Genomic DNA, 26946 nt, shown 5'->3' on the forward strand with positions numbered 1-26946 from the left:
CTATCCATACAATGGATTATTATTCAGCCATAAAAAGGAATGAAGTACTGATGCATTTTCCATCATGGATGAACCTTGAAAACATTATGCTACATGAAAGAAGCCAGCCACAAAAGATTGAATATTATATGATTCTACTTAAATGAATGTCCAGAGTAGTCAAATCTATAGAGACAGAATGTAGATGAGTGTTCTATGTATAGCAGGGATGAGACAGGTTTGGGAGTAATAACTAAAGTGTATGGGGTTTCTTTTGAGGTGATAAAAATGTTCTAAAATTGATTGTGATGATGGTTGCACAACTCTGTGAGTATACTAAAAATCATGGAATTATACATAGGTGAATTATATGGTATTATATATATATATGGTATGTGAATTTTAAGGTACTATATATCAATAAAGCTGTTATAAAAATTACACCAAATATATGTGTGATTTAAATATAGCTGAGGTGATTAAATTTATCCCATTTTTTTAAAGAGACAGATTTATTTAAAAAAGAAATCTTGTTACATGCAATTTCCATGACATTGCTAAAACAAAATGATTAAGAAAGTAGGAAAATAAATGGATGGAAAATATACTCAGGGCAAATGCCAAAACAAAGGAAACACTTGGGACAATATTATCAACATACAGAGTAGATGTCAAGGTAAAAAACATTAAACATATTCGAAATGTATAGTTTTTGATAATCCTTAACATCTGTTTACCTAACAATGTCCCTTCAAAATGTACAAAGCAAAAAATATCAGAAATACAAGGATAAATGGACACATACACAATTATATCTGGAATTTTAGCAATTCTTTCTCAGAAATGAACAGGTTAAAGAGGTAAAACTAATAATAGAAATATATGATTTGATAAATATCATATGTACAAAAGCATACAAATGTAAATATACATTGTGATGGATGCTACACTTAGCTAGGCAGTTAGTCTCCATTTCCAGCCTTACTTTCACCCATGTGATGTCATGTAACTACGTTCTTTTGAATGGAATAAGCAGCTGTTATGTGTGCAAATTTTGCCTGAGTTAATGAAATTATAGAAAGAAAAAAAGTGCTTGAGTCCCAGCTCAAATCATGCAAACAAGGGCAACATTCCAGGGAAAGTAAAGCAGCAAAATGGAAAGACTGTGAGTTCCAGAATGACCAGGTGAATCAATGCTGTCCCCAAACATGTGTTACATCAATTAGGATTGCTGTATGAAAGAGAAATTAACATTATTTTCCTGATGTCATTATGTTTCAGGATTTCTCTGTTACAAAAGCTTGGACTTACTGTAGCTAGATGATAGACAAACAATAGATGATAGATATTTAAGTATATATAATAGATAGACCACACAAACTACAAAAAAATATATCCTTTTCAAATGTTCATGGGACATTTGCAAAAGTTAATAATGTACTAGGAAACTAAAAAAACAAAAAAATCCTCAATTTCCCCAAATAGAAACATGTAAGTCATATTCTTGTACCATAATGGATAGCAAAACTAGGCAAACATATGATAGACTGTTAGTGAAATAGATGGATGAATGATAGATAAATAGATAGATAGATGAATGGATGGATAAACAAAGCACCTGGAAAATACCACTGTACTTTAAAATAACTATTGGGTAAAGAGGAAATAAAAATAAAATATCTGAATGCATGAGCATGAAAGACAATGAGATCATTATATATGAACACCTATGGGATGCATACAAATATGGGATACATGCAAATAACAATATTCAGAGAAAATTTATACTCAAATGCATTCATTAGAAATTATTCAGAAAACAAGAAACACTGAAATTAAATAAATTCCATATTCAATTCAATAAGCTAGAAAAAGAACATCAATGTTAACCAAAGAAATATAAGATGAAGGAAATAATCAAAATAATATCAGATACTAATAAAATATAAAATACACAAACAAGAAAAACTTAATAAACTCAAACATTAAGGTAGTTATTAAAAATAATTTAACACATCTCTGGCAGGTCTTGAGAAATAAAATTCGAATGGACATGAAAAAGAAGAAAAGGTGACATATAAAAATATATTAGAGAATTTAAATCTTAAGATAATACAATAAACAACTTTTAGCCAGAAGACTTGACAATTCATATTAAATGGACAATATTTTAGGAAATAAATCACTAATATATTACCAACGTTGACTGAAAAATAGAAAATGCACATCGTCTTTGACCTAGAAACATTCCACTACTATGAAATCATTCTAAAGATGTATTCTCATATATACAAAGTAACATGCATTCAAGGTTACTGGCAGTGCCAGGGTTTACAACAGCAAAAAATAGAAATAACCTAGTGACCTATTGAAGCCAAACCTTCTCTCTTGGATAACACTGGATCACCCTTGTGCAGACTCAAAAGGATTCCAATAGACTGACAGGCCTGAGGTCTCAGTCCTTCAAATTAAGCCTTAAGATGGGTTATAATGGTCTGTTCAAAATAAAAATCTGGTAGTGGGTACATGGGTATCTGATTAATTATTTTCTAACTATGTAATTTTTTTAATTTGTCAAAATAAAGTTTAAAATTTTCATTAATAATGTAGTACACTTTCGGGCTTCCCTGGTGGCACAGTGGTTGAGAGTCCGCCTGCTGATGCAGGAGACATGTGTTCGTGCCCCGGTCCGGGAAGATCCCACATGCCGCGGAGCGGCTGAGCCCGTGAGCCATGGCCGCTGAGCCTGTGTGTCCAGAGTCTGTGCTCCGCAATGGGAGAGGTCACAACAGTGAGAGGCCCATGTACCGCAAAAAAAAAAAAAAAAAAATGTAGTACACTTTCATTTTCAGCTGTCACATGTAAAGTACTTAGAAGTTTTAACTCCCATCATTACAGTAAGGAAAATTCTGAATAAACTGAAAATCAATCATTTTTCTTAGACTCATCAGATAATTGAGGTTACACATAAAACTGCCACTCCAAAATTGGTAAAGAAAGGTGAATAAAGACAAACACAGCTGAGAGCAGCTTACCAGTAGTAGAAGTCATGGAGCTATAAATTGGTAGGAACACTTAAATGGCATTACATTAATTAAACAAGGAGGCCTTTAGACTGAGGTGGCTCCAACACCATGGCAGCCTATGTAACCAAACCAAAATCTAAACCTATACATGCCTCAAGTTTATAAAATTGAAATCTAAAAACAACCAATCACAAATAGCCAACTAGGCCTTAAGCTATAGCCGCGCAACAATTTCCTTACTTTGCTCCTACCTTTTCTCTATAAAAGGCTTTTCCTGAGCTCCTGTCAATGAAGTGCTCCTAACCACTTCCAGTTTGGTGCTACCCAGTTCAAATTTATTTTTGATCAAATAAAGTGTTACAATTTTAAATACGCCTCAGTTTATCTTTCAACAATGGAAACATTGACAGTTTTCTGGAGGCTGAATATAAACTAGCATGAGACGAAGAAACTCCAGAATCTGTAGTCTTATGGGAGCACTATACTTTTTATAGCTTTTAACTCCAAGAATCCCATCAGATTTTCATAGTGAGTAGCCAAGAAAAACACCTCATGTCTTTGGCATTGTGAGGGGGAAGCTACCATTTTTAAAATACACATAGTGCATTCTCCATAACAAAGATGAACTCTCTAGTAAAAAAGAGTTTACCAAAGTCTTATCTCATGTAGGCAGAAGGGAAATTAACCTACTCCAGCTACCTCTATCATTCTTGTCTCACCTAAGCTGGGAGGGGCAGTAAGAAAAATTTCTGAAGGACACAGCCCAGAAAAATAGATATACTAGAAGACTGAGATTCAATCATAATATTATAGAAGTCTTCTTTCTCCTGTCTCCTCTATATCAATGTCTCCATTATAATGACAACAGTAGATTATAGCTGAAAGAACTGCAAGACAAGAATCTATTTAAGATGTAGTTCCTAGGGAAACCCAAAAACAACAGAAGAGGGAAAAAAGGGATGTAGATGAATTTTAAGCCTCTGGCATCTACAGGTGCAATACTAGCCAAACTGACATAAAACCTCACACTATAAAGGACAATTTACTTCAGTTCCTACTGTTCAATATAATGTGTCTGGCATTTCAAAAAAAAGATTACATGGCATGCTAAAAGGCAAGAAAAAATACAGTCTGAAGAGACAAAGCAAGCATCAGAAACAGACTCAGATATGATAAAGATCTAGATATTATCAGACAGGGAATTTAAAATAATTATGACTTATATGTCAAGGACTGTAATTGAAAAAGGAGACAATATGCAAGACAGATAGTAAGCAGATGTAAACTGTGATATGGGAAATCTAAGAAAGATTTGAAAGGAAATGCTAGAAAAAAAAACACTGTAACGTAAACTAAGAATGCTTTTGGTGAGCTCAACAGACTGGACATAGCTGAGGAAAGAATCAGCAAGCTTAAAAATATGTCAATAGAAATCCCCTAAACTGAAATTTAAAACATGAAAAAAATAAAGGGAAAAAACAAAACAAAACAGAATATCCAAGAATGGTGGGACAATTTCAGAAGGTGTAATATTTAAGTAACTGGAATATCAGAGGAAGGAGAAGAAAGAGAATTTAATTCATAAATTAAACAATACACATCCAAATACCTCTGGGTCAGTGAAGAAGCCCCAATATAAATGTTTTAATATTTTGAATTGTTACCAAAAAATGCAAATAACAAAAAAACTGTGGAATATACCAAAAATAGTGCTTAGGGATAAATTTATAGCACTTAATGTATTAGAGAAAAAAATCTAAAATCAAAACCTAAGATTACACCTTAGGAGTCTAGAGAAAGAAGAGCAAATTAAGCCAAAGGCAAGCAGAAGAAAAGAAATAAGAATTTCTGCAGAAATCAATGAAATTAAAAACAGGAAAACAATATAGAAAATCAGTGAAACCAAAACTAGTTATCTGAGAAGATCAACAAAATTGATAATCTTCTAGCAAGGCTAATAAAAAAATTAGATGACATAGATGACCAATATAAGGAAATGAAGGAATACTATGACAAATCTATGTCCACAAATTTAACACATTAGATAAACTTATCTTCAATGACATAAACCATAAGAACTCACGCAAAGATAAAAAAAAGGTAACCTGAACAAACCTATATCTACTAAATAAACTAAATCAATAATTAATATCCTTTAAAAGAGAAATCACTAGGCCAAAATGGTTTCACTGGTGAATTCTACCAAACTTTTAGAGAATAATTAACAGCGATCCTCCACAGGATCTTCCAAAAAATAAAGCAGAGGGAACACTCTTAACTCATTCTGTGAGACCATTACCAAAACCAGTTAAAGATATTACAAGAAAGGAAAACTACAGACCAATATCTCTCATGAACATAGATCCAATTGCCTTCAATAAAATATAAGCAAATCAAGTCCCACATGGATAAAAATAATTATACACCATGACCAAGTGAGATTTATTCCAGGTATCCAAAGCTACTTTAACATTAAAAGATCAATTAATGAAATTTATGACATCAACAAGCTAAAGAAAAAATATATTATCATATCAACTGATGCAGAAAAAGCATTTGATAAAATCCAACACATATTCATGATAAAAACAGTCTCAGTAAACTAGAAATAGAAGGAAATTTCCTCAATGCTTGCCACCTATGATCAGGAAAAAGGCAAGGATGTCTCCTCTGAGATCTCCTATTCGATCTCGATTGTACTGGAAGTCCTAGCTAGCACAATAAGAAAAGTAAAGTAAAGAAAAGAAGGATAAGATGTATAATTGGGGAAGGAAAAATTATGCCTCCTTTGTTCACTGAAGAAATGTTTGTCTATGTAGAAAATCCCATAGAATTGATAACAACAAAAAACTCTTGGAACTAAAAAGTGACTGTAGCAACGCCACAGGAAACAGGATTAACATTTAAAAAGTCAATTGCTTTTCTATATACTGGCAATGAATAAAAGGACTCTTAAATTAAAAATAACATTTACACAAAAAAATTACATTTACAATAGTCTCCCCAAAATAAAATAACTAGGTATAAATCTAACAAAATCTAGGTATAAATCTAGACAAAATGTTATACATTTCACAAAAATTAACACCAAATAACCTGTAGACCTACATGTAAACTGAAGAAACTATAAAATCTCCATAAGAAAACATAGGAGAAAACTTACATGACCTTAGAATCAGTGATGAGTTTTTAAAATACAACACCAATGGAAAAATTGATAAGTTAGATTTAAAAAAAATTTGTTAAATATGAACTCTGTGAAAGACTATTAAGAAAATGAAAAGACGAGGCATACACTGGGAGAAAATAGTTGCAAAATATCTATCTGATAAAAGGCTTGCATACAAAATACAGAGAACTCACAACTCACTTAAAAACTAGGCAAAATATCTAAGCAGATATCTCACCAAAAAAATATACAGGTGGCAAACAAGCATAGGAAAATATGCTGAATATAATTTGTTATTAGGGAATTGCTAATTAAACAATGAGATACCTCTACCTACTGGAATGTCTAAAATTGAAAAAAACTTACAAGCCCAATAGCTGATGAGAACGCAGAGTAAAAGGGAACTCTCATTCACTTCTGGTAGGAATGCAAAATGGTACATCCACTTTGGAAGACAATTTGGCATTTTCTTTAAAAACTGAACATAGTCTTACCATAAGATCCAGCAAGCGTACTCCTGGATATTTACCCAACTGATTTAAAAACTTTTGTCCACACAAAAACCTGCACATCGTGCAAAACTGTAAGCAACCAAGATGTCCTTCAACAAATGAATGGATAAACCAACTGTGTTACAACCTTACAATGGAACGCTATTCATCCATAAAAAAAGAATTACAAGATGTTCAAAGACATAAATCAATCTTACATGCATATTATTAAGGGAAATAAGCCAGTTCCAAAAGAGTAGAGAGTGTGTGATTCCATTTATATCACATTCTGGAAAGGGAAACAAATCATAGAAATGGTAAACATATAAAAAATGGTTTAAATAGTTTAACAAAGGTGAGTTATTAGGGCAGTGAAGCTATTGCTTATGATACTGTAATGGTGAATACATGACAGTATGTATTAGTCAAAAAAGAACTTGACAGTCATAATGCATGAAAATAAAAATAATTAATTTAGGCGGTCAAGGAATCCCAGGTTGGATTGTGGAATGTGGCAAAATATTCCAACTGCATTAAAAATGTATGAAACAACCTCACTGAAAGGTATGAAGGGAAAGTTGCTGCCCTAAGTAACTTTAGAGATGAATATTATAAGATTAAAGTCAAAAGAAACTGCACATAAGTTCTGTACCCTAGCTGGTACCATTGTTTCCCACAGTAGTACAGTTTCACGATTCTGAAACCACTATCCATGTATACTGGAATTGAACAATTAATTAAATAGATTGGCAGATGGTGGGAGTCAGGTTTCTCATTATTAGAGTGGGATGTTACAAGTAAGCAAGGGGAGGATAATGTGATAATGGATTAGAGTTGGAAACATCAGCATAAACTCACATTCACCTTTATATAGCTACAGATGGCTACAAATATAAATATTCATGGGTATGTGTACACACACAGCTTAATATACACTTACATATTTCATTGTTTTGCTACTTGAGAGGGCATATAAGTAACAACTTCCCAGTAGCAACAAGCATACCTAGCACTGAGATCTAAGCTTGTTTTTTTTTTAATTTATTTTATTTATTTATTTTTGGCTGCATTGGGTCTTCGTTGCTGTGTGCAGACTTCCTCTAACTGCAGCGAGCAGGGGCTACTCTTCATTGCGGTGTGTGGGCTTCTCATTGCAGTGGCTTCTCTTGTTGTGGAGCACGGGATCTAGGCACGTGGGCTTCAGTAGTTGTGGCATGCAGGCTCTAGAGTGCAGGCTCAGTAGTTGTGGTGCATGGGCTTAGTTGCTCTGTCACATGTGGGATCTTCCTGGACCAGGGCTTGAACCCGTGTCCTCTGCATTGGCAGGTGGATTCTTAACCACTGCGCCACTAGGGAAGCCCCTAAGTTTCTTTTTTTTAATTTTATTTTTCTAAACTGAAGTACAGTTGATTTACAATGTTGTGCCAATCTCTGCTGTACAAAAATGTGGCTCAGTTATACACATATATTTTTTTTTTTCATACTCTTTTCCATTATGGTTTACCACAGGATATTGAATACAGTTACCTGTGCTATACAGTAGGACCTTGTTGTTTATCCATCCTATATACAATAGTTTACATCTGCCAATCCCACACTCCTAGTCTTTCCCTCCCCCACCCCTCCCCCTCGGTAACCACAAGTCTGTTCTCTATGTCTGTGTGTCAGTTTCTGTTTTGTAGATAGGTTCATTTGTGCCATATTTTAGATTCCACATATAAGTGACATCATATGGTATTTATCTTTCTCTTTCCGATTTTCTTCACTTAGTATAATAATCACTAGTAGCATCCATGTTGCTGCAAATAGCATTATTTCATTCTTTTTTATGGCTGAGTAATATTCCATTGTATATATGTGCCACATCTTCTTTATCCATTCATCTGTCAATGGACATTTAGGTTGTTTCCATGTCTTGGCTATTGTGAATAGTGCTGCTATGAACACAGGGGTGAATGTATCTTTTTGAATTATAGTTTTGTCCAGGTGGATCTAAGTTTCTTAAAATCATCATCTAATAAAAAGAACTAGGGCTCTTTGGAGAAATGGCTGATTCTAGAACTAAGGCAGTAGATATACAAAATGAGCCTTGGGTATGTTGTAGTGTCAGAAAGTAAGGTCTGAAGAATATGTTAAGGGACGCCACAAATGTTGCATTTGGCAAGATTCATACTGTGAGAAACTAAACGAAACACAAATCCTTTCTCTTTTTTTCAAAAAAATTAATTGCAAGGAAAAAGAGGTAAAAGGGAAGGAATTACAGATTAAAAAAGACTTAAGAGACATAAAAAACAACTGTAGTGATTAGATCCTATTCGGACACTGATTCAAGGAAACTAATTTTTTTAAAGTATATATCTGCTAGGTAAATATGAAAAATACCTGGGCATTTGAAGATTACTTATTTAAGTTTTTAGAAAGGTATTATATTGGATTTATATATCATAAAGAGTCTATCTTTTATGAAGTCATATGAAAAATTTAGAAATAAAATGGTATGATGTTTTGAATATGCTTCAAATTATTCCAGTAGAAAGAAATGGGGGAAGGTGAGGGTACAATTGGAACCAGATTGTATTGAAGCTTGTTGATGCTGAGTGTCAGGTATACTGGGTTCATTATATTATAGAATAAAGAGAACTGGGTTCTCTTTATTGTTGTATATGTTTGAATTTCTGTAATAAAAAGTTTTTATTATAAATATCATGCCATTAAATTTGAAATCCTAAGTGAAATTGACCACTTAAAAGTGGTCAATTAATTATTATTAATCAAACAATATAAACTGAAACAGTATTCAAAACTCAAGCTACCATCAAATGTTCCAGCACAAGGCAGTTTTGGAAGCCAGTTTTACCAAATAGTCAGGGAGAAACAAATTACCATCTTATGTAAACTCTTCCAAAGCATATAAAAACGGTCAATTATTCAACTCATTTTGCCAGGCTATTGCTCCTTGATTCGAAAACCAGATGAGAACACCCCATGAAAAGAACACTTAAGCCATGCTCATTCACATAGCAGCAAATATTCTAAATAATTTAATAGCATATTCAACATAGCAGTGAATTAAATGGGCTGTGTCTGAGGAATAAAAATATGATTTAACATTAGAAAATACTTTCAATTATAATTCCCTGTACAAATTAGAGGAAAAACACTTGATCACATCAATGGGTACATAAAAGCCTTTGAAAGAAATTCAACAAAAGTTTGTGGTTTTAAAAAAAAAAGTAAGCTAACATTAGAATAGAACTTCAATTTCCTAAAGTCTATTGCAAACACACTTAAATGTGAAATACTAGAAGAAATTCCATTAAAGCCAGGGACAGACAACACAGAAATGAATGTTCTCTCCTCTACTGTTCAGAACTGCACTGGGACACATAAAGCAATGAATGTCAAAATAAAAAGAGATATGAATATTGAAAAGAAAGATAATATTTGGTGACAATATTATCTATAAAGTATGTGGAGTATTTGAATTATTGAGAGACTTCAGAGAAATATATATGGAAGATCATTATAGCAAAATCAAGAAGCTTGCCACCTAAAAGCAATAACTAGTTAGAACATGAAATAGAGAATACCTCATTCACAATGGCAACAAAGTCAAGAAAATTACCTAAAAAGAATCCTAACAAACATGTACAAGATATTAATGGAGTCAAATATAAAAGCTTTCTTATTGATTCAGCCAGAAGTCCCAAATGAATCGAGCAGTGAAACATATTCATTAATGGGGAGCAGAAGATTACAAACATGTGAATTATCTTTAAATTATTTACTGATTTAGTGCCTTACCTGTAGATGCCAAGATGACCATCAGGTTCAGATTGCAGACTTCCACTCCCCAAATCAGCTCTCAATAACTATAGAAAGGAGGGGGGGCGGAAATCAACAGCAAAATCTAAACAACAAAACTTGAGAAACCCCTGGGGAAGACATGGCGGTAAGGAGCTCTTTCCTGTGTTTGGGGGGGAGGGGTGGGGAGAAGCGTGGAAGCTGGGGAAGGGCTGTAGCCTGCAGAGATGCAGATGGCAGGATGGGTAAGGAGAAAGATTTTAAACTTCTACCTTTTTCATTGCACAAACCAGAGGCAGGCCCTCTGACTGCAGATACCAGTAGTCCTGGGATAGTATCAGGACAGCAGGAGAGATGAGATGACTGAGGTAGTAGGGCCCCAAAGCCTGTGCTAAGAACCACCTGAAACCATTTTAGTGTGTTACAATCAAAAACAAATGGAGACTAACCTTGAAAATTTCCCTGAGCAGATAAAACCAATTTAGTCATACAAACAAATCTTAATTTAGCTTATTTTTCAGGACTAACTTGATCTGGGTCATTTCTTGCTTATGCCTCTGGAAATCATAAGCAAAACTTAAATTGTTTCCCAAAATTGATATGAGGTAATCACTAACCAATCCCCTATCATTTAAGAAAATTCAAATATTATAACCAACCACTGTGAAGAATAAACAGTCACTGCCTTCCCACTATATAAGCTGCTTTATAACAATATTCCCCCTGAGCCTCATTCCATGTTTGGTTTGACTGCTCTGTGTTCACAAACTGTCATTTTGGCATGCACGGAATAAACTTTTACTAATTACTACTCCAGTGATTCATTGGTTTTACGTCTGTTATTTCCGAACTTCTGACAAGTGACTGAGGACTGGCTTCTCAAAAAATTATTTTCATAGAAGATAAAGAATGGACTGGAAATAGAACAGGAGCTATCAGAGTGATCCACACAGTAAGTGTAGGTATTCTTTCATGAAATTTTATATTCTAAATATACACTTGGTAAAGATGTAAAAAAATTTTTTTACTAGGAATGAGGGTTAAGAAAATGAAAGTTGGTGCTCTGGACTATGAAATGTTAGATAATTTCAAACGAGCAGGACCACCCCTAATGCTGCTGCTCAGCCTCTTCCGTGCAGAAAATGAATCTTTTAGAACAAAATGTTTCCAATGTCTTGCTGGCTGGTGAAGAGACTCCACTGAAAGGTTTGCTTCTTCTCTGGCCCTCCCCCTTGGTCAGGGGTGCTGCAGCTCCCCAGCTAGAATCTAGTTTGTGCTACAGAATCATTCTCTACAAGGGATGCTGCTGACCAGATGCTCAGAGCTGACAAAGAGGGAGCTCTCCCAGCCAGCATTTAACCAAGGACCCAGGGGTCAAGTTGAGGACCCTAAAGAGTGAGGACTGAGGTGGGGGCATCCTCCCAGAAGGTCCAGACAATCCAGCTCCACACCTGATGACAGCTCTGGGAGACCCCTAGCAGAGCTGTCAGGCTGTGAGGCACCCTCAATTCTGCCCTGGGGATCTCAGAGCAGTGAGAGCATTGCCTGGAAGGGGACATACTCATGTCACAAGAGGGAGGAGTCTCAGGCCCTGCCAGGAGTCAAGGTGAAGATCTTGAAGGAGCATTGAAGGAACCTCCCAAACCAGAAGAGAGGGGTCCCACCTTTACCCTGTCCTTGCAGTCAGATCCCATTGGCCCCAAGTCAGAGGGATGTGGAAGCCCCTGACTTCCTTCTGGGGAAGCAGGGAATGCAGGTCTCAGGGAAGTGATGCTTGGATAGAGGGATGTGTCTTCAGGACAGCAGAGAAAGGAGTCCCAGTACCTGCCAGGAGTCAAGACAAGGACGCTGAGGAAGGACAGAAGGGACCTTCAACCTCAGAACAGTAGTTAGCCCTACTCTGCCCCTGCTATAAGAGTAGGGAGGCCCCAACAAGCTGTAGCCTGATATGGTGGCCTCTGGCTTCTGCTGGGGGAGATGGTCTCAAGGAGGGAAAGGCATTGATCTGGAGGGGCTGGACTCAGGTAAGCAGAAGAGAGGGTCCATGAACTGTCAGTATTCAAGCTGAGGACACTGAGGGAGGACTGAGGGGACCCTGGACTCCAATCTGAGGAGTCCCCACAGACTCCTTCTCCTCAGTCAGCCCTGGGAGGCCCTGGGGTTGGATGAGCACCCTAGGCCTATCCTGACTTCCTGACATCCAAGTCTCAGAGAGACTGGGGACCTGGGGTAAGGGGCAGGGCCTCAGGCGGGCAGAGGGGGGATCCCATGTCCTGCTGGGTGACGGGACTCACGGCCACTGCCCTGAGGCGTGAGCTCGCTCAGCGGGCCCTGGGCTCTGCCCGCCTCCCCTCCACCCGTGCCCCGGCTCACCCGGACATCCCCTCTTCCCAGTCATTTCCCATCCTGCCAGAGGCACTGTGGCCAAAGGCTCCTTGGCAACTCGGGCTGCGCAGGGGGCCCAGGCCCCCCGTGAACTTGCAAGTCGAGGCCGGGAGGCTTCCGCCACTCGGTCTCCGCTGCCTCGCCCAGGTGGGTTCTGTGTCAGTTGCTGTCATACCAAAAAGAGCTTGTTTCACCCTCACACACAAGCCCACACGATGAGTCCTGGGGGCCTCAGCAGGCTCCTCCCGTGTGACCTTTTCTCCCTTCTGCATGGCCCCCTTGGGTACATCTGTTGTCCCTTTGTCTTCTCTTACAAAACAGTAAAATTGACTGTTATCCTTTGGTGTCCAGTTCTACGACTTTTCTCGCATACACGTATAGACCTGTGGAGCCTCGGGCGGGACATGGGACAGCTCCTTCACCCTGCCAGACTCCCTCGTGCTCTCCCATCACTGTGTCACCCCCTCGCCCCACCCATAACCCCCGACAGCCACTGCTCTGTCCTCTGTCACGACACTTTTGTCTCTGCAAGAACGTGATGGAGATGGACTCCCTTCTCCCAATCAGCAGAACATCTCTGAGATGCCTGCAGGTTGTTGCGTGTATCTACACGCCACTCCTTCTCATGGCTGAGTGCTGTTCCACTGGATGGATGCACCCCAGCCTGCTATCCAGTCACCCTGGGAAGGAGATGTGGGTGCTTTCCCGCTTTGGGCTATTGCAAATAAGGTAGCTATAAACATCTGTGCCCAGGTTTTTGTGTGGCTGTACATTTCTCCAGGGGAAACACCCAGGATCGGCACTGCTAGGTCACATGGTAACTCCATGTTTAATTTATAAGAAACTGCCAAGCCGTTTTCCAGACTATCTACCTAGTTTGGCATTTTTACCAGCGACGGGCGAGGGTCCGGGTCCCTCAGGTCCGCCCCAGCACTTGGTATTGTGGTTCTTATCTTTGCCATTTTGATGAGTGTGTTGTGGTACCTCATCCTGGGTTTTATTTGCTTTTCCCTAATGGGTAATGATGTCCTTTGTCATGTGCTTACTCGCCATATGTCTATCTTCTTTGTGAATAGTCGGTTCAAGTCTTTTGTCAATTTTAAAATTAGGTTGTTGAGCTTTTAGAGTTTTGAGAGTACTTTAGATGCTTTGGATACATGTCCTTGGTTAGACATCTGCTTTGCAAATATTTTCTCCTGGCCTGTGACCTGTCTTTTCATTAATTTCATTTTAATTTTGAGCTTCTTTTATAGACCATGTTGTTGGTGCCATTTCCGGGAACTCTTCACCTAACTCCAGATCCCGAAGATTTTTCTCCTATGTTTTCTTCTAACAGTTTTTTAGTTTTTACCTTTCCCTTTTAGACCTACGACTTGAGTTGGTATATGAGTTTTAATCCTCCTGAGGAACTTGGAGTTCCTGACTGGAGGTTTGCTGTGCACAGCTTCCCCTTACGTTCCTCCTCCTAAAGCACGTCTGGGAACAGACTCACTTAGAGGCCTGGCCCTCGTGGGTGGAATGTTAGCGACCAGCCTCACCTGGTTTCTCTTGAACACTGTGGGAAACCTGCAATCAGGCTGCCTCATCTGTTGGGACTTGCACAGGATTGGGGCTGGAAAAATTCCTCTGTTCATCTATAGAAAACATGCACAATTCCTTTTTTTTTTTTCTGATTTCACCTTACACTAAAATTTTGGTCTTACCCAGATTTGTTTCCTCCATGGCACAACAGAAAGCTCTGAACCCAATTATCGTTGTCTAGACACAGCACCCTGAAGATGTAAGATGGGTGCCTGAACAGTATTTTTTATTATGAATGTTTTATCAAAGACTTTAGGCAGAAGGGATGGATCTTGTCTTTATTCACCAGAGAGGTAACTTATGTTCCCTTATTTTCTTCCTTGTCGCCAAATGAATATTTTCTTTTTTTTTTACTATATTTTTTTACCTTTGTTCTTTTTTTTAAAGGTAAACCATGTTAATCACAGACAATGTCTTATGTACAAAAGTACACATCAAGCAGGGTGGGGCCGGGGAGGAAACCCCAAACCCTGGCAAGACCTCGCCTCCCAGAGGCAAGATAATTCTTCTACCTTTTGTCTCATCTTCTTTCTGTGCGTTACTAGTCGAAACCGTACTGTTTTCTCTAATTTGCAGCTTGCCATATATATATATCTCTCTCCATCCATTCTTCTATCTATCTATGCACAATCAGTTTTAACCGAACACCCATTAATGGAAGCAAGAGGTCACTAGCATGACTCACACTTCACCCCTGGCAGGAGGGTAAACTGGCCCAACTTTTTTGAAAAGGGAGTTGGCAGTGCAGTTTGTATTTCAAAATCTCAAAAAGTTCCCACCCTCTGGCCAAGTAATACTGTTTCTGTAGTCCTTCCTAGGAAAACAATGAAAAAAAAACAACAGGCAAAGATTTTTATGCACAAAATTCTACGCTGCAGCATGATTTATAATTGTAAAACACCAGTAAGAACTTCAGTATTCGGAAATGAGGGGCCAGTCTCGTCAATGTATTTGAAGAATATTTTGCATCAATTAAACTTGAAAAGTTATGCTTATAAAAACCTTTTATTGACACGTAAAAATGCTTATAATACAACACTAGAACAACAAAGCAGGATACCAAATTATACATGCAGTATGATCTCAATTATCTTTATGAGACAATAAACCCCCAAACAAGGAAACAAAAAACACTAACCATATTATCTCCCAGTGGATTATGGGTGATTATTATCTTATTACCTACGCTTGCCTGTCTTTTCCGACATTTCTACAATAAACACGAATAACTTTTATAATAAAAAGAAAAGTTTATTTAAGGATTTAAAAAGTTACATACAAGCCACGGCCAGTGGATGATCTTGTCCAGTCTTAAGGCAATGAATATGAACTGGAGAATGTTGACAGAACACAGGATTTCTAACTAAAAATGAAGAGAAGAATCAGTTAAACAAAATAACGGTTGCATTCAGTGCTACAACTGTTTGGTTAACACACTAAAAGACAATGCAAATTAGAATGCAGCAAAAGTTTTATTATATCACAGTTGCAACCTTCTGATTTGCAGCACTGGAGGAGGAGCAAAGCAGTGCTGTGTCAAGGAGAAACCTGGCCCTGGCCTTGTGCCTCGTCCTCTCTGCTCAGTGGCTGCTCGGCCCTTTATGCTCATCCAGGCAATGACCTGTTTCCAGGCTCGCGATCTGCAGAGAGGCAATCTCCGGTGGTCTCCCCCAGCTTCCATCCCGCGCCTACCCACAAACATCTCTCTCTCTTCTTAATCATGCCTGTACTGCTTTCTTCTTGTACCTGGCACTCAGCCTGCATCCCACCCCTTCCTTTCTGGCTCCTCGAGGACCCTGTCACATCAAGACATCAATTATGGATTCTTTATTGCATCTTTAACCCCGCCACTCCACGATCCTTCCCAGAAGCACAGAAACATGTTCAACTCATTCCCATTGAACACAAAATAACCCCAAGACCCAGTGAACCCACCCTTCCCTTGATCCAGTACCCCTCCCGGCCCTAGCTCTCTCTTTCCGTTACCATCAAGCTTTGTGAGACACCGTGGACACTCGAGCCCCTATGGCCACCCCTGCCACTCCAAGCTCCACCCACTGTGGCCCAGCCTCCACCCTCAGGACCACCCGGAAACTGCTTTCATCAAGGTCACCTGATCAGCTCTGCGGCGTCGGACCACTTTAGCTGGCATCCTACAGGGCGTCTCTGCAGCGTGGGAGATTGCCCTCCACTGCTCCCTCCTCCCAGGATCCCAGCGTGCAGCCTCGCCATCCTCCTGGTCTCTGACACTTCCCTTTCATGTGCCTTTTCCTCTCCTTAAATGGTGATGCCCCCCAAAGCCTTAAACTCAGCCTCTCTGCCCACTGTAGAGACTCAGACACAAACACACGTGCTTTCGCTCCCTCACCCCGCCCTGGGTGGGGAGCAGACCCAGCCTCCACATCCCTGGCCTGCGCCACCTCCTGCTGCTCGCTCCTCCAACCTGTCTCCACCTTGGCCTTCCTGCTGTGGCCCAGAGCCGACTCTCCCTGAGGCACTTCAGAGGAAGCCCTTCTCCCCACGGAGTTCATTACCCCACCCCCCGCACCTTGCTGCCGTCACCCTGTCTCACCGGGAGCTACCGCCGCAGCCTGATTCCCCAAATCAGGACACAGGAGGGCAGCCCGCATTCTGTTTCCCACACCCTCAGGCTCAGGCGCTTGGCCCTGTCCTCCACCTTGCAGACTTCTCTAGCATCCCCAGCCCGGCCCCTCATCCCGACTACTCCTGCCTCCTCGGGCCCTCGTGCTCCCGAATGCCCCACAGGCGGCCCTCCTTCTGGCTCCAGTGCTCACTGCTCTTCAAGGGCTCATCACTGCCCACAGGATGAAAGTCACAGGACGCCACGTGACCTGGCCCAGAGCTGCCCCAAAGTTCCCAGTTCGCAGGGCATTTAGCGACTCAGCAATTCTTTCTGAGGCCTCTGGGCAAAAAGAAACACCTAACGGTTCCACTGATTTAAGTCATTAGATCTAAACTGAGTACTTATCCTAAGTAGCCATCTAAAAAAAATACCTCACGTTAATTGAAAGAAAAATATGATGTGTGTGCCATTCTTACCTAATGACACGTAATTCCTAGTGGCACGTGTGTGCCTGTTGGCTCCGCACCATTCCTCAAGACACCGCCACCCCCATCACCTGCTGTCCGCTGGTGGGGGGCGTTCTCGAGTCGGGGTGCAGAGGGTGGGGCTAATGGCTAAGCGTGGGGGGGCCGGAGCGGAGGGCTTCCTGCTGGGCGGGTGGGGCTGGCCTTGGGGCCAGAGGAGAGGAGGACTGGCTGCGGGGGTGGGGAGGTCGGGATGGGCGGGCCCCCGCCCCAGGGGCCTACAAGGGAGGGGAGGGCTAAAGGCTGCTGCCTGTGGCGGGAGGAAGGGGGAGGTACTCCTGGCTGAGGCAGGGGTCGATGGGGAGGACTCCCGGGCGCAGGTGCAGTAGGCGTTAGGGGAGCTCCCGCCGTGGCGGGGCAGAGCGTGGGGTGGGGGGGGAGGACGCTCGTGGCAGGAAGGGGGCTCGGGCTCCCGGGTGGGTGGGGGCACGAGGGGTGGGCTCTGCGTCTGGGGTGCGAGAGCCGAGAGCACCTGGCACTGAGGGTGCTCGGGGGAGGACTCCCCCGTGTGGGGACGTGAGAGAGGCACTCAGATGTCTGTGCATGAGGGGGCGCCAGCGGAGAGTCAAGGTGAGGAGCCGAGGGAGCGCTGAGGGTCCCCCGCGGGATCATCTCAGCCCTGAGAAGCCCTGGGCTTGGTGGCCTGATGTGTTGTGCATAGATTCCCCCTGGGGGTCTCGGGACAGTGAAAGCCTTGGTGTGAGGGTCCGGCCTCGGGTGAACACAGGGGGCGTCCCCGGACCTGCCAGGGCTTGAGCTGAGGACTCTGAAGGAGGACAGAGGGGACGCCATTGATCCCCGCCCCTGCCATCAGCCCTGGGCAGTCCCGGGACGGAATGAGCACTTGGCAAGGAGTTTTGACTTCCGCCTCCAGGTCTCAGAGACACTGGGGACCTGGTGTAAGGGGCGGGGCCTAAAGAGGGCGGAGGGAAGAATCCCAGGACCTGCCGGGAGTCGAAGTGAGGAACCTGAGGGAGGAATGAGTGGACCCTGGACCCCAGAAGAGAGGCGGCCCTGGGGAGGCGATAGGGTGGGGTGACCCCATGCAGCACTTCCTGACATTGGGGTCTCAGAGACCCTGGTGAGGGGTTAAAAGGGGCGGGGTCTCAGAGAGGCTGGGGAGGGGGTATAAGGGGCGGGGTCTCAGGCGGGCACAGGAGAGAATCCCAGGTCCTGCGTGGAGTCAAGGTGAGGGCCCTGAGGGAGGACTGAGGGCAGCCTGGACCCCAGAACAGAGCTGGCCCTGGGAGGCCATAGGGTGGGATGAGCACAGCAGCACATCCTGACATCCGGGCCTCAGAGAAGCTGGGGACCTGGAATAAGGGGCAGGGTCTCATGAGGGCAGAGGGTAAAATGTCAGGTCCCTGGTGGACTAAGGTTAGAGTCCTTAGGCACGACTGAGGGGACCCTGAGAGAGGACAAAAAGGACCCACCAGATCCCCGCCCTGGCAGGTGGCCGTGGGAGGCCCCGGGGCGGGATGAGCATAGTAGGCCTGTCCTGACGTCCTGACGTCCGGGTCTCTGAGAGACTGGCGCCCTGGTAGAAGGAGCAGGGACTCATACTGGCAGACGGGACAATCCCAGGTCCTGCCCAGAGTCCAGCCTGCACGCGAGGAAGCAAGGATTGAGGACGTTAGACCCCAACACAGGGAGGGATGCTTTGCCCTTCCGCGGGGGCCTTGGAGGCGCCAGAGCACGGTCAGCAGATGAGATGTTTCCTGACTTCTGGCTCAGGGTCCTCGGGAGGTCAGGTGTTCGGTGTGAGGGGTGAGGCTTCAGGTCCGCAGAGGGTGGACGCCCAGGACCCCAAGGGCGGACTGAGCAGGCACCCAGCCCTGGTACAGGGGCCTCCACAGAAACCTGCCCCTGTGGTCAGTGCTGGAAGCCTAGACAGGACGTTACGAGGGGGTGAGGACCCAGGATGTCCCCATCCTAGGACCCTTGGGAGGCCCTGGACAGGTGCAGCCACATGTGGGTCCCCCTCGCTGCTTTCTGTTCAGACTCGGGGTCTTGTTCTGAGTTTCCCCTCAGGCCCGCAAAGCGGAGAGTCCAGGCCCTTAAAGGGAACGGTGAGCACTATGAGCGAGCCCCGAGGAGACCACCCACCCCAGAACTCAGAACTGGAGGATCTCACAGAGTCCGGCCCATCCCTCCTACCAGCACCGAGGGGTCCAGGGCTGTGCCACAGTTTACACAAGAGGTGCCCCCTCCATTCCTCTTACAGGGGCTCCAGGAACCGGGAGGTGAAGGCCCAAGTCTGAGGACCCGGTGAAGCCCCTGAGACGCCCTGCATCCACTCACTAGAGAGACCCTTCAAGGGCTTGACAAGCACAAGGAAGGGCCTGGCATCCGCGGCTTCACGGTCGCAGGGACACCGTGTCCAGCAGTGTCTTGATTTGACAGATGAGAAGAGCTCAGGCATCCCCTGGTCAGAGCCCTGAAAAGAGCCCTTACTGTCCTGACACGTACAGGTGTGGAGGTGACGGTCCCTGCCAGGAGCCTGCGGGTGTTCAGTTTGGGGGTGCTCTCTGGTGTCTGGACAGCAGGATTGACGTTTGCTTTTCTCTGCGGGTCCGGCGTCTGGTGACATTTTCCTGGGTCTCTTCTCCATGGCCTCCCCAGCACCATCAGGTCACCATCTCTCGTGAAATGGACACGAGGGCCAGGGAAGAGGGTGAGGGTCTAGGACTGAGGGCGTGAGGATGGAGAAGGGTCCTGGACGTGGAGGTCCGAGGCAAGGCCCTCTGAAGGTGGCTCTTATGCTCAGGCTTGGGCCCTGCTCTCTCCTTCCACTGCCCACTCTGCTTCCTTCTCTCCCAGCGGCGTGGTGGCCCCACGTTCTCCTGCAGGCTCACTTCCCCGGGCACACTGCCTGTCAGGCAGGCAGCAAGCCTGCATTCAAAGCACGCTGACTGCCGGGCTGGAGGACTCTCAGCATCCCATGGGGCGTGAGTGTCTGTGCCCTTCAGGGCCCTGTGGATGACCTCAGTGTGGGTACTGGAACATACATGACACGTTCCCTATACATACATGTGGTGTGTCGATGCATGTGTCTATAAACACATATATTCTACACACACGTTATAGATATATAGATATATAGATATATATATAGGACACACACTACACTACACAGACATGTAAAAAGTATTACTCACTATGAATCAGGATGAAAAAGTGACAATCACGTAACTCCAACAGGCAATATGATCTAATCATCAAACCAAGCGTTTCCCTAAATCACCTGCCACTGCTCAGGCCTCTTCAGCTAAAACTAAACCTTTCTTAAAACAGGTTTCCAAAGTCTGGTGGCTGGTGAGGAGCCCCGAGGGGAAGGTGTGTGGTTCTCTGTGCTCCCCCCACGGTCATGGGCGTGGCAGCCCCCCATCCAGCATCTGTACTGGAACTGCAGCCTTTCTCTGAGGGGTTGAGGAGGACCCTCCTGAGTGAGGATGGAGGGGTCTAGCAGGCCCGGAACAGAGGGTCCCCCAGCATGCAACTCCACCCGTACTGGGACTCCTGGGGCACCCCGGGCCGGGCTGTCAGGCTACCCATCCCCACTTGCCCCCCCAACTCCTCAGGGATCTCGGGGGGTCAGAGGCTCGGTCTGAGGGGTACAGTCTCAGGTGGGCAGAGGGAGGGGCCCAGGTGCTGCCTGGAGTCGAGGTGAGGACCAGAGGAGGACTGTGGGCCCCCAGGGGGTGCATCTGCGGCCCTCCCGACAGCCCTGGGAGCCCCCCGGCATGCTGTCCAGATGGGACGTGCACTGATCCCCCTGGGAGGGGGAGGCGAGGGCCTGGGTCAGGGAGGCCAGGGCCAGGTCGGCAGAGGGAAGGAGCCCAGCCCCACCAGGAGTCAAGGTACAACCGTGAGGGGGACTCGGAGGCCACAAGGCATCCAGGTCAGCCCTGCTGTCAGCCCTGAGAGACCCCCGGCAGGGCTGTGGGTATAAGTGCCACCCGCGACCCCCGCTTCCCTCTCAGGGGTCCTGGCAGGGGAGGGCCTGGGTCTCAGGGGACCAAAGGCAGTTGGGCAGAGTGAGGGGCCCAGACCACCTGGGCGGGAAAGTGAGGACCGAGGGAGCGCTGAGGCACCCCCGCGGGATCATCTCAGCCCTGGGAAGCCCTGGGCTTGGTGGCCTGATGTGTTGTCCATAGATTCCCCCTGGGGGTCTCGGGACAGTGAAAGCCTTGGTGTGAGGGTCCGGCCTCGGGTGAACACAGGGGGCGTCCCCGGACCTGCCATCAACCCTGGGCAGTCCCGGGACGGAATGAGCACTGGGCAAGGAGATTTGACTTCCGCCTCCAGGTCTCAGAGACATTAGGGACCTGGTGTAAGGGACGAGGCCTAAGGTGGGTGGAGGGGAGAGTCACAGGTCTGGCTGGGAGTCAACGTGTGGACCCTGAGAGAGGACAGAGGGGACCCTGGACCCCAGATCAGAGTCAGCCCTGGGAGATCATAGGGCAGGAGGACCACTTGCCGCACTTCCTGACATCTGGGTCTCAGAGAGATTGGGCACCTGGTATGAGGGGCGGGGCCTCAGGTGGGCAGAGGAGAGAATCCCAGGTCCTGCCGGGGGTCAAGGTGAGAACCCTGAGGCAGGACTGAGGGGACCCTGGACCCCAGAACAGAGGGGACCTCAGAGGAGCTCGCCATGCTGTCAGCCCTGGGAGGTCCCAGGCAGGGCGGAGTGGACGTTGCAGGATCTCACCTCTGCCACGTGGTTGGGGGTGGAGGAGTCTAGGGATGCGAGGACCTTGGTCTGAGGGGAAACATCATGTCAGCGGAGGGAGGAGTCCCAGGACCTGCTGGGTTCAAGGTGCAGACTGAGCCGACCGCCCATCGTCCCAGCCCAGATGGACCCCACGGACTTTGGTTGTCCCTTGTGAGCCCTGTTAGCCCCTGGGCACCGTGGCCAGATGTGAGGGTCCTCACTTCCTTCTTTTCAGTGCAGGGAATTTGTCTTGAGAATTTTGACTCAGGACAGCAGACAGAGGGCCCAGGCCCTGCCAGGGGGAAGGGGAGGCCCTGCGCTGAGTGAGCACAGAGGGGGCCACCCACGCCAGGACAGTGGGAACCTCACAGAGTCCAGCCCAGTCCTCCTGCCAGCACCGAGGGGCCCAGGGCTGTGCCACAATCTACACAAGAGGTGCCTCCTCCATTCCTCTTACAGGGGCTCCAGGAACTGGGAGGCGAAGGCCCAAGTCTGAGGACCGTGTCCTCAGGCCACAGAGCAGAGGAGGTGCAGGCAGTGCCAGGAGTCAAGGGGAGGTGCGTGCCCTGAGTGTGTACCCAGGGGCTCCCCCTCCCAGAACAGAGGGGACCCCACAACACCCGAGTCACCCCACCATCCTGTTCAGCCCCAGAACCTGGGGCCGTGCTGGCTGCACCCTGAGGAGCCCCCTCACTTCCTTCTTCAGGTTGGCAGGGGACAGGCCGCCCAGGAGGAGCGCCCCTGTGAGGCCCGAGGGCACCCCTGAAGACGAGACCTGTAAGTGACTTTTGTCAGAGCTGCCCAGGGTACCTTTCTCCACCGAAGCTGCTCACACCCCCTCTCTCCCCCAGGTCCGTGGTTCCTACCTGTCATCCCTGCCCACACTCCAGTCGGCTTCCTGACACCAGTCATCATGCCTCATGTTCCGAAGCGACGGCGCTACATGCTTGATGAAGACCATGAGACCCAAAGTGTTCCCATGGCTGTGCAAGAGGATGATGCCTCATCCTCCTCCACCTGCTCCTTCTCTTCTCTATCCTCCTTCTCCCTCTTTTCCTTTTGCTGTGATATGATCCCGAGCTCCCCAGAGGAGGCTTATTCTCTTCCTGAGATCCTGAGTCCTTCACAGAGCCCTTCAAGTGCCTCCCCCTCCCCATCCCCCACTGCTGTTGTCTCTACTCCATTGAGCCAATCCGACGATGGCTCCAACAGCCAAAATGAGGAGGGTCCGAGCACCTCGCAGGCCCTGCCATGTGCTGAGTCCTTTCCAAGAAATTCGATTAATGGCAAGGTGGGTGATCTGGTGGAGTTTCTGCTCCTCAAGTATCGCAACAAGGAGATGACCACAGAGGCAGAAATGCTGAATAACGTCATCAAAGATTACAAGGACCACTTCCCTGTGATCTTCAGTGAAGCCTCGCAGTGCATGCAGCTGGTCTTTGGTATTGATGTGAAGGAAGTGCACCCCAGCGACCATTCCTATGTCCTGGTCACCACCCTGGGCCTCACCTATGATGGGATGCTGAGCGATGGGCAGAGTATGCCCAAGACCGGCCTTCTGATATTTATCCTGAGTATGATCTTTATGAATGACGACAGTGTCCCTGAGGAGAAGGTGTGGGAATCGCTGAATGTGATGGGGATGTATGCCGGGAGGGAGCACTTTATCTATGGGGAGCCCAGGGAGCTCCTCACCAAAGTGTGGGTGCAGGAGGGCTACGTGGAGTACCGACAGGTGCCTAACAGCGACCCTGCATGCTATGAATTTCTTTGGGGTCCCCGGGCCCACGGGGAGACCAGCAAGATGAGTTTCCTGGAGTTTTTGGCCAACATCAATGGAAGTGACCCTAGGTCCTTCCCTCTGTGGTATGAAGAGGCTTTGAGAGATCAGGAAGAGAGAGCCCAGTCTAGAATTGCTGCCACAGATAATACTACTTCCATGGCCAGTGCAAGTTCTAGTGCCATGTCCAACAGCTTCTTCTGCCTTGACTGAAGTCTAAAGCAGATTCTTCACTTTATGTTTTAAGAGGGCAGTCAATGATCTAAGTAGTAGAGGGCCAGACTTGGGATGAGGGAATCATAGTGAATAACATCTTTCTGTTTCTGTTCCATTGGGTGACTTAGAACTTATAGAACTTTATCTTCTTTTATTTTTGGTATTTTTAAATGTTGCTTAACTAGAAAGTCTGCTAGCCTCAGAATCTAAGTTTATGAATGACATTGGTCACACATTTATTGTTTCTTGTCCAGTTTAGGAGAAAGAGTTTTGCTATTTTGTAAAATGAATTGGGAAACTTTCCATTTTATTTGTAGTCTGTAACAAGATAAGATGGCATTAGAATAGGAATTTCCTTGGAAATGTGAAAAAGCTTAGTAAAATAGAGAAAACAATTAAGTGGTTTATTTTTTAATTCTCATCATTTTTAGTCTATTCTGTAAAATTAAGATATGTACTTGGATTTTCTTAGCTTATTCAAAAATGTAGAAGAAATTAAATAGTAATAAATGAAATCTCTGGTCACTGGCTCATTTATTCCACAGACCTTCATGGAGCCTCTGCTCTCCGGAAGGCCCTGTGTTAGTAGTGGGGACATTAGGAAAAGCAGGACACACCCACACCTAGAGTGATGGTCTAGGAGCTGCAGTCACATGAGGAAGATGTAGAGATGTCCCCTAAGTCCCACAGAACAAGGGAAAATGGGACAAGGCAGTGGGGCTCCAGGAGCAAGCACTCAAGTGTTAGTGCCCCAAACCAGGGCAGTTTGGGGCTTTGGGAAGCAGGGGTTCCTTCTGTGGGAGGTGACGGTGATGAAGCTGGGTGGTGGCAGTGGCCAGACCCCCAGACAGTGTATCTTAGGAGTGAGAAAAAACCTAGATAGAAAAACTGCTCTTGGCAGTTCCCTTTGGATAATGGATAAACCAGAGAGAAATCACTTCCTGGGGCAAGTAAGGAATTTGTCCTGTACTCTTTCCCAGTGCAGTTGAACACAAGACATAGCTGTTTTGTAAATATCATCTGCAAGTGTTTCCTGAGAAATAAGAGTGAATATCTTTTGAATGATGCCCAGAAGTCACTGTGCAGGCACCCTTTTCCCTGACCTGGGAGAGCCAGTGATGACTCTGTTAGAAGACGCTTTAATTAGATTACCTTTAATGTAATTTGGCCAGTTCTGAGCCATGTATAGATTTGGGGGGGGAATTAATGAAAATAGCGATTTGGATGGACGAGCAGCTGGGAGGTAGGGACAGAGTTGGTCTTTGGCTCCAATTCTAGGAGCTTTGAGTTGCATCCAGCTGGGGAAGACTTTCCTACACCTAAATTTAAAAATATATCCTCTAAGAAGGAAAATTTACTGAGTTTTATTTACGAAGCAGCATGGTTGGCTGATTTTGGTATTACATGTCTTATTGCATTGAGTATTCTCTAAGATGTACTGGATAACAACAACAACAACTTCTAGAGTAGAGGGTAAGAGTACCTGGGGTCAAATTAATAATAGAAATACAGTAGTCCCCCCTTATCTGCCAGGGATTATGTTCCAAGATCCCCTGTGGGTGCCTGACACTGTGGAGAGTACTGAACTTTACATATACTACGTTTTTTTTCCTATACTAATGGGTGAGTAGCATATATAGCGAGTATATTCTGAACAAAGGGATGATTCATATCCTGGACAGGACGGAGTGGGACGGCATGATTTAAAACTTATGAATTGTTTATTTCTCGAATTTTATATTTAATATTTTCAGACCCTGGTTGATCTCAGGTAACTGAAACTGCAGAAAGCAAAATGGCAGATATGGGCCAACTACCATAACAGCTAATCATTAAAGATTGAAGCAGGCACTGTGTGAGGTGCTTTACAGACATTACATACATTCCAGCAGTCCTACAGGACAGGGCTCATCAAACGCACTTGCTTCACAGTTGAAAAACCTGAGGCCATAGGGCTTGGTGTTTCCCATGATTACATGGTTAATAAGTGACAGGGCAGGGACTGGATCCCTAGTCTAAATTCATCTGGAGCCTGTGCTTTTCCCACTCAACCCCAGCCTGATACCAACCTTCTGACTCTAAATCATTTCTCTTCTCTGTACTCTATAAAGTCTCCCAGATGACCAAAAGAAGGAACCTATGCCCAAGGTACTAAAAGCAGTCCTAAAGAAGGAAGGTGACAAAGACAATTAAACAGGATTTGGGTATTTTTTGTGGGTTTAATTAACATAGGGTCCTCCTGTCTGAGTTCCAGGGTCCCCTGAGAGCTGAGGTGCCAGATGTCTGTCTAGTCCCAGCACCTTCCCACATGACAGTACCCATCCCCTGATCTTCCCCTATGTGCCCTCCAATCCAACTCTGGAACCTGACTGACTAACCAGCTCATCACTGCTGCCTCTTCTGAAATCTGTGCCCACTCCCAATGAAACAGCCCGTATCTCTTGCCCTCCCCCTGACATAAAGCATTTCTACTCCTGGCAGAAGTACCCAGGTTGTCTCAACCCACTGCCCACTTACAGTATCCCTTTGGCATAAGTGTTCACATTGGACAGTGATGTTCAAACATCTGGCATTACCTCTGCCCCCCACCCAGGTATCTTCAACAAGCTTTCTAAATGAGTTTATAAGTAGAGTCTAACTTGGAATGTAATCAACCAGTTCTTGGATATAACCTCGAAGTTAGAAACCACCCT

The 26946-nt window shown here is 44.9% G+C and overlaps 1 protein-coding gene across 1 annotated transcript; it reads left to right on the forward strand.

Moving 5' to 3' along the window:
- Positions 1-22320: 22320 nt before the first annotated feature.
- On the forward strand, positions 22321-24250 carry MAGEA10 (MAGE family member A10; the record flags this gene model as incomplete). The annotated part of the gene is made up of 4 exons (XM_081222186.1): positions 22321-22464; positions 22717-22814; positions 22964-23034; positions 23109-24250. The coding sequence occupies 4 exons, from the start codon at positions 22321-22323 to the stop codon at positions 24248-24250; spliced, it is 1455 nt and encodes a 484-aa protein (XP_081078312.1).
- Positions 24251-26946: the final 2696 nt, after the last annotated feature.

This window comes from Mesoplodon bidens, assembly GCF_964165515.1.
Source record: "Mesoplodon bidens genome assembly, chromosome: X".
NCBI lineage: Eukaryota > Metazoa > Chordata > Mammalia > Artiodactyla > Ziphiidae > Mesoplodon > Mesoplodon bidens.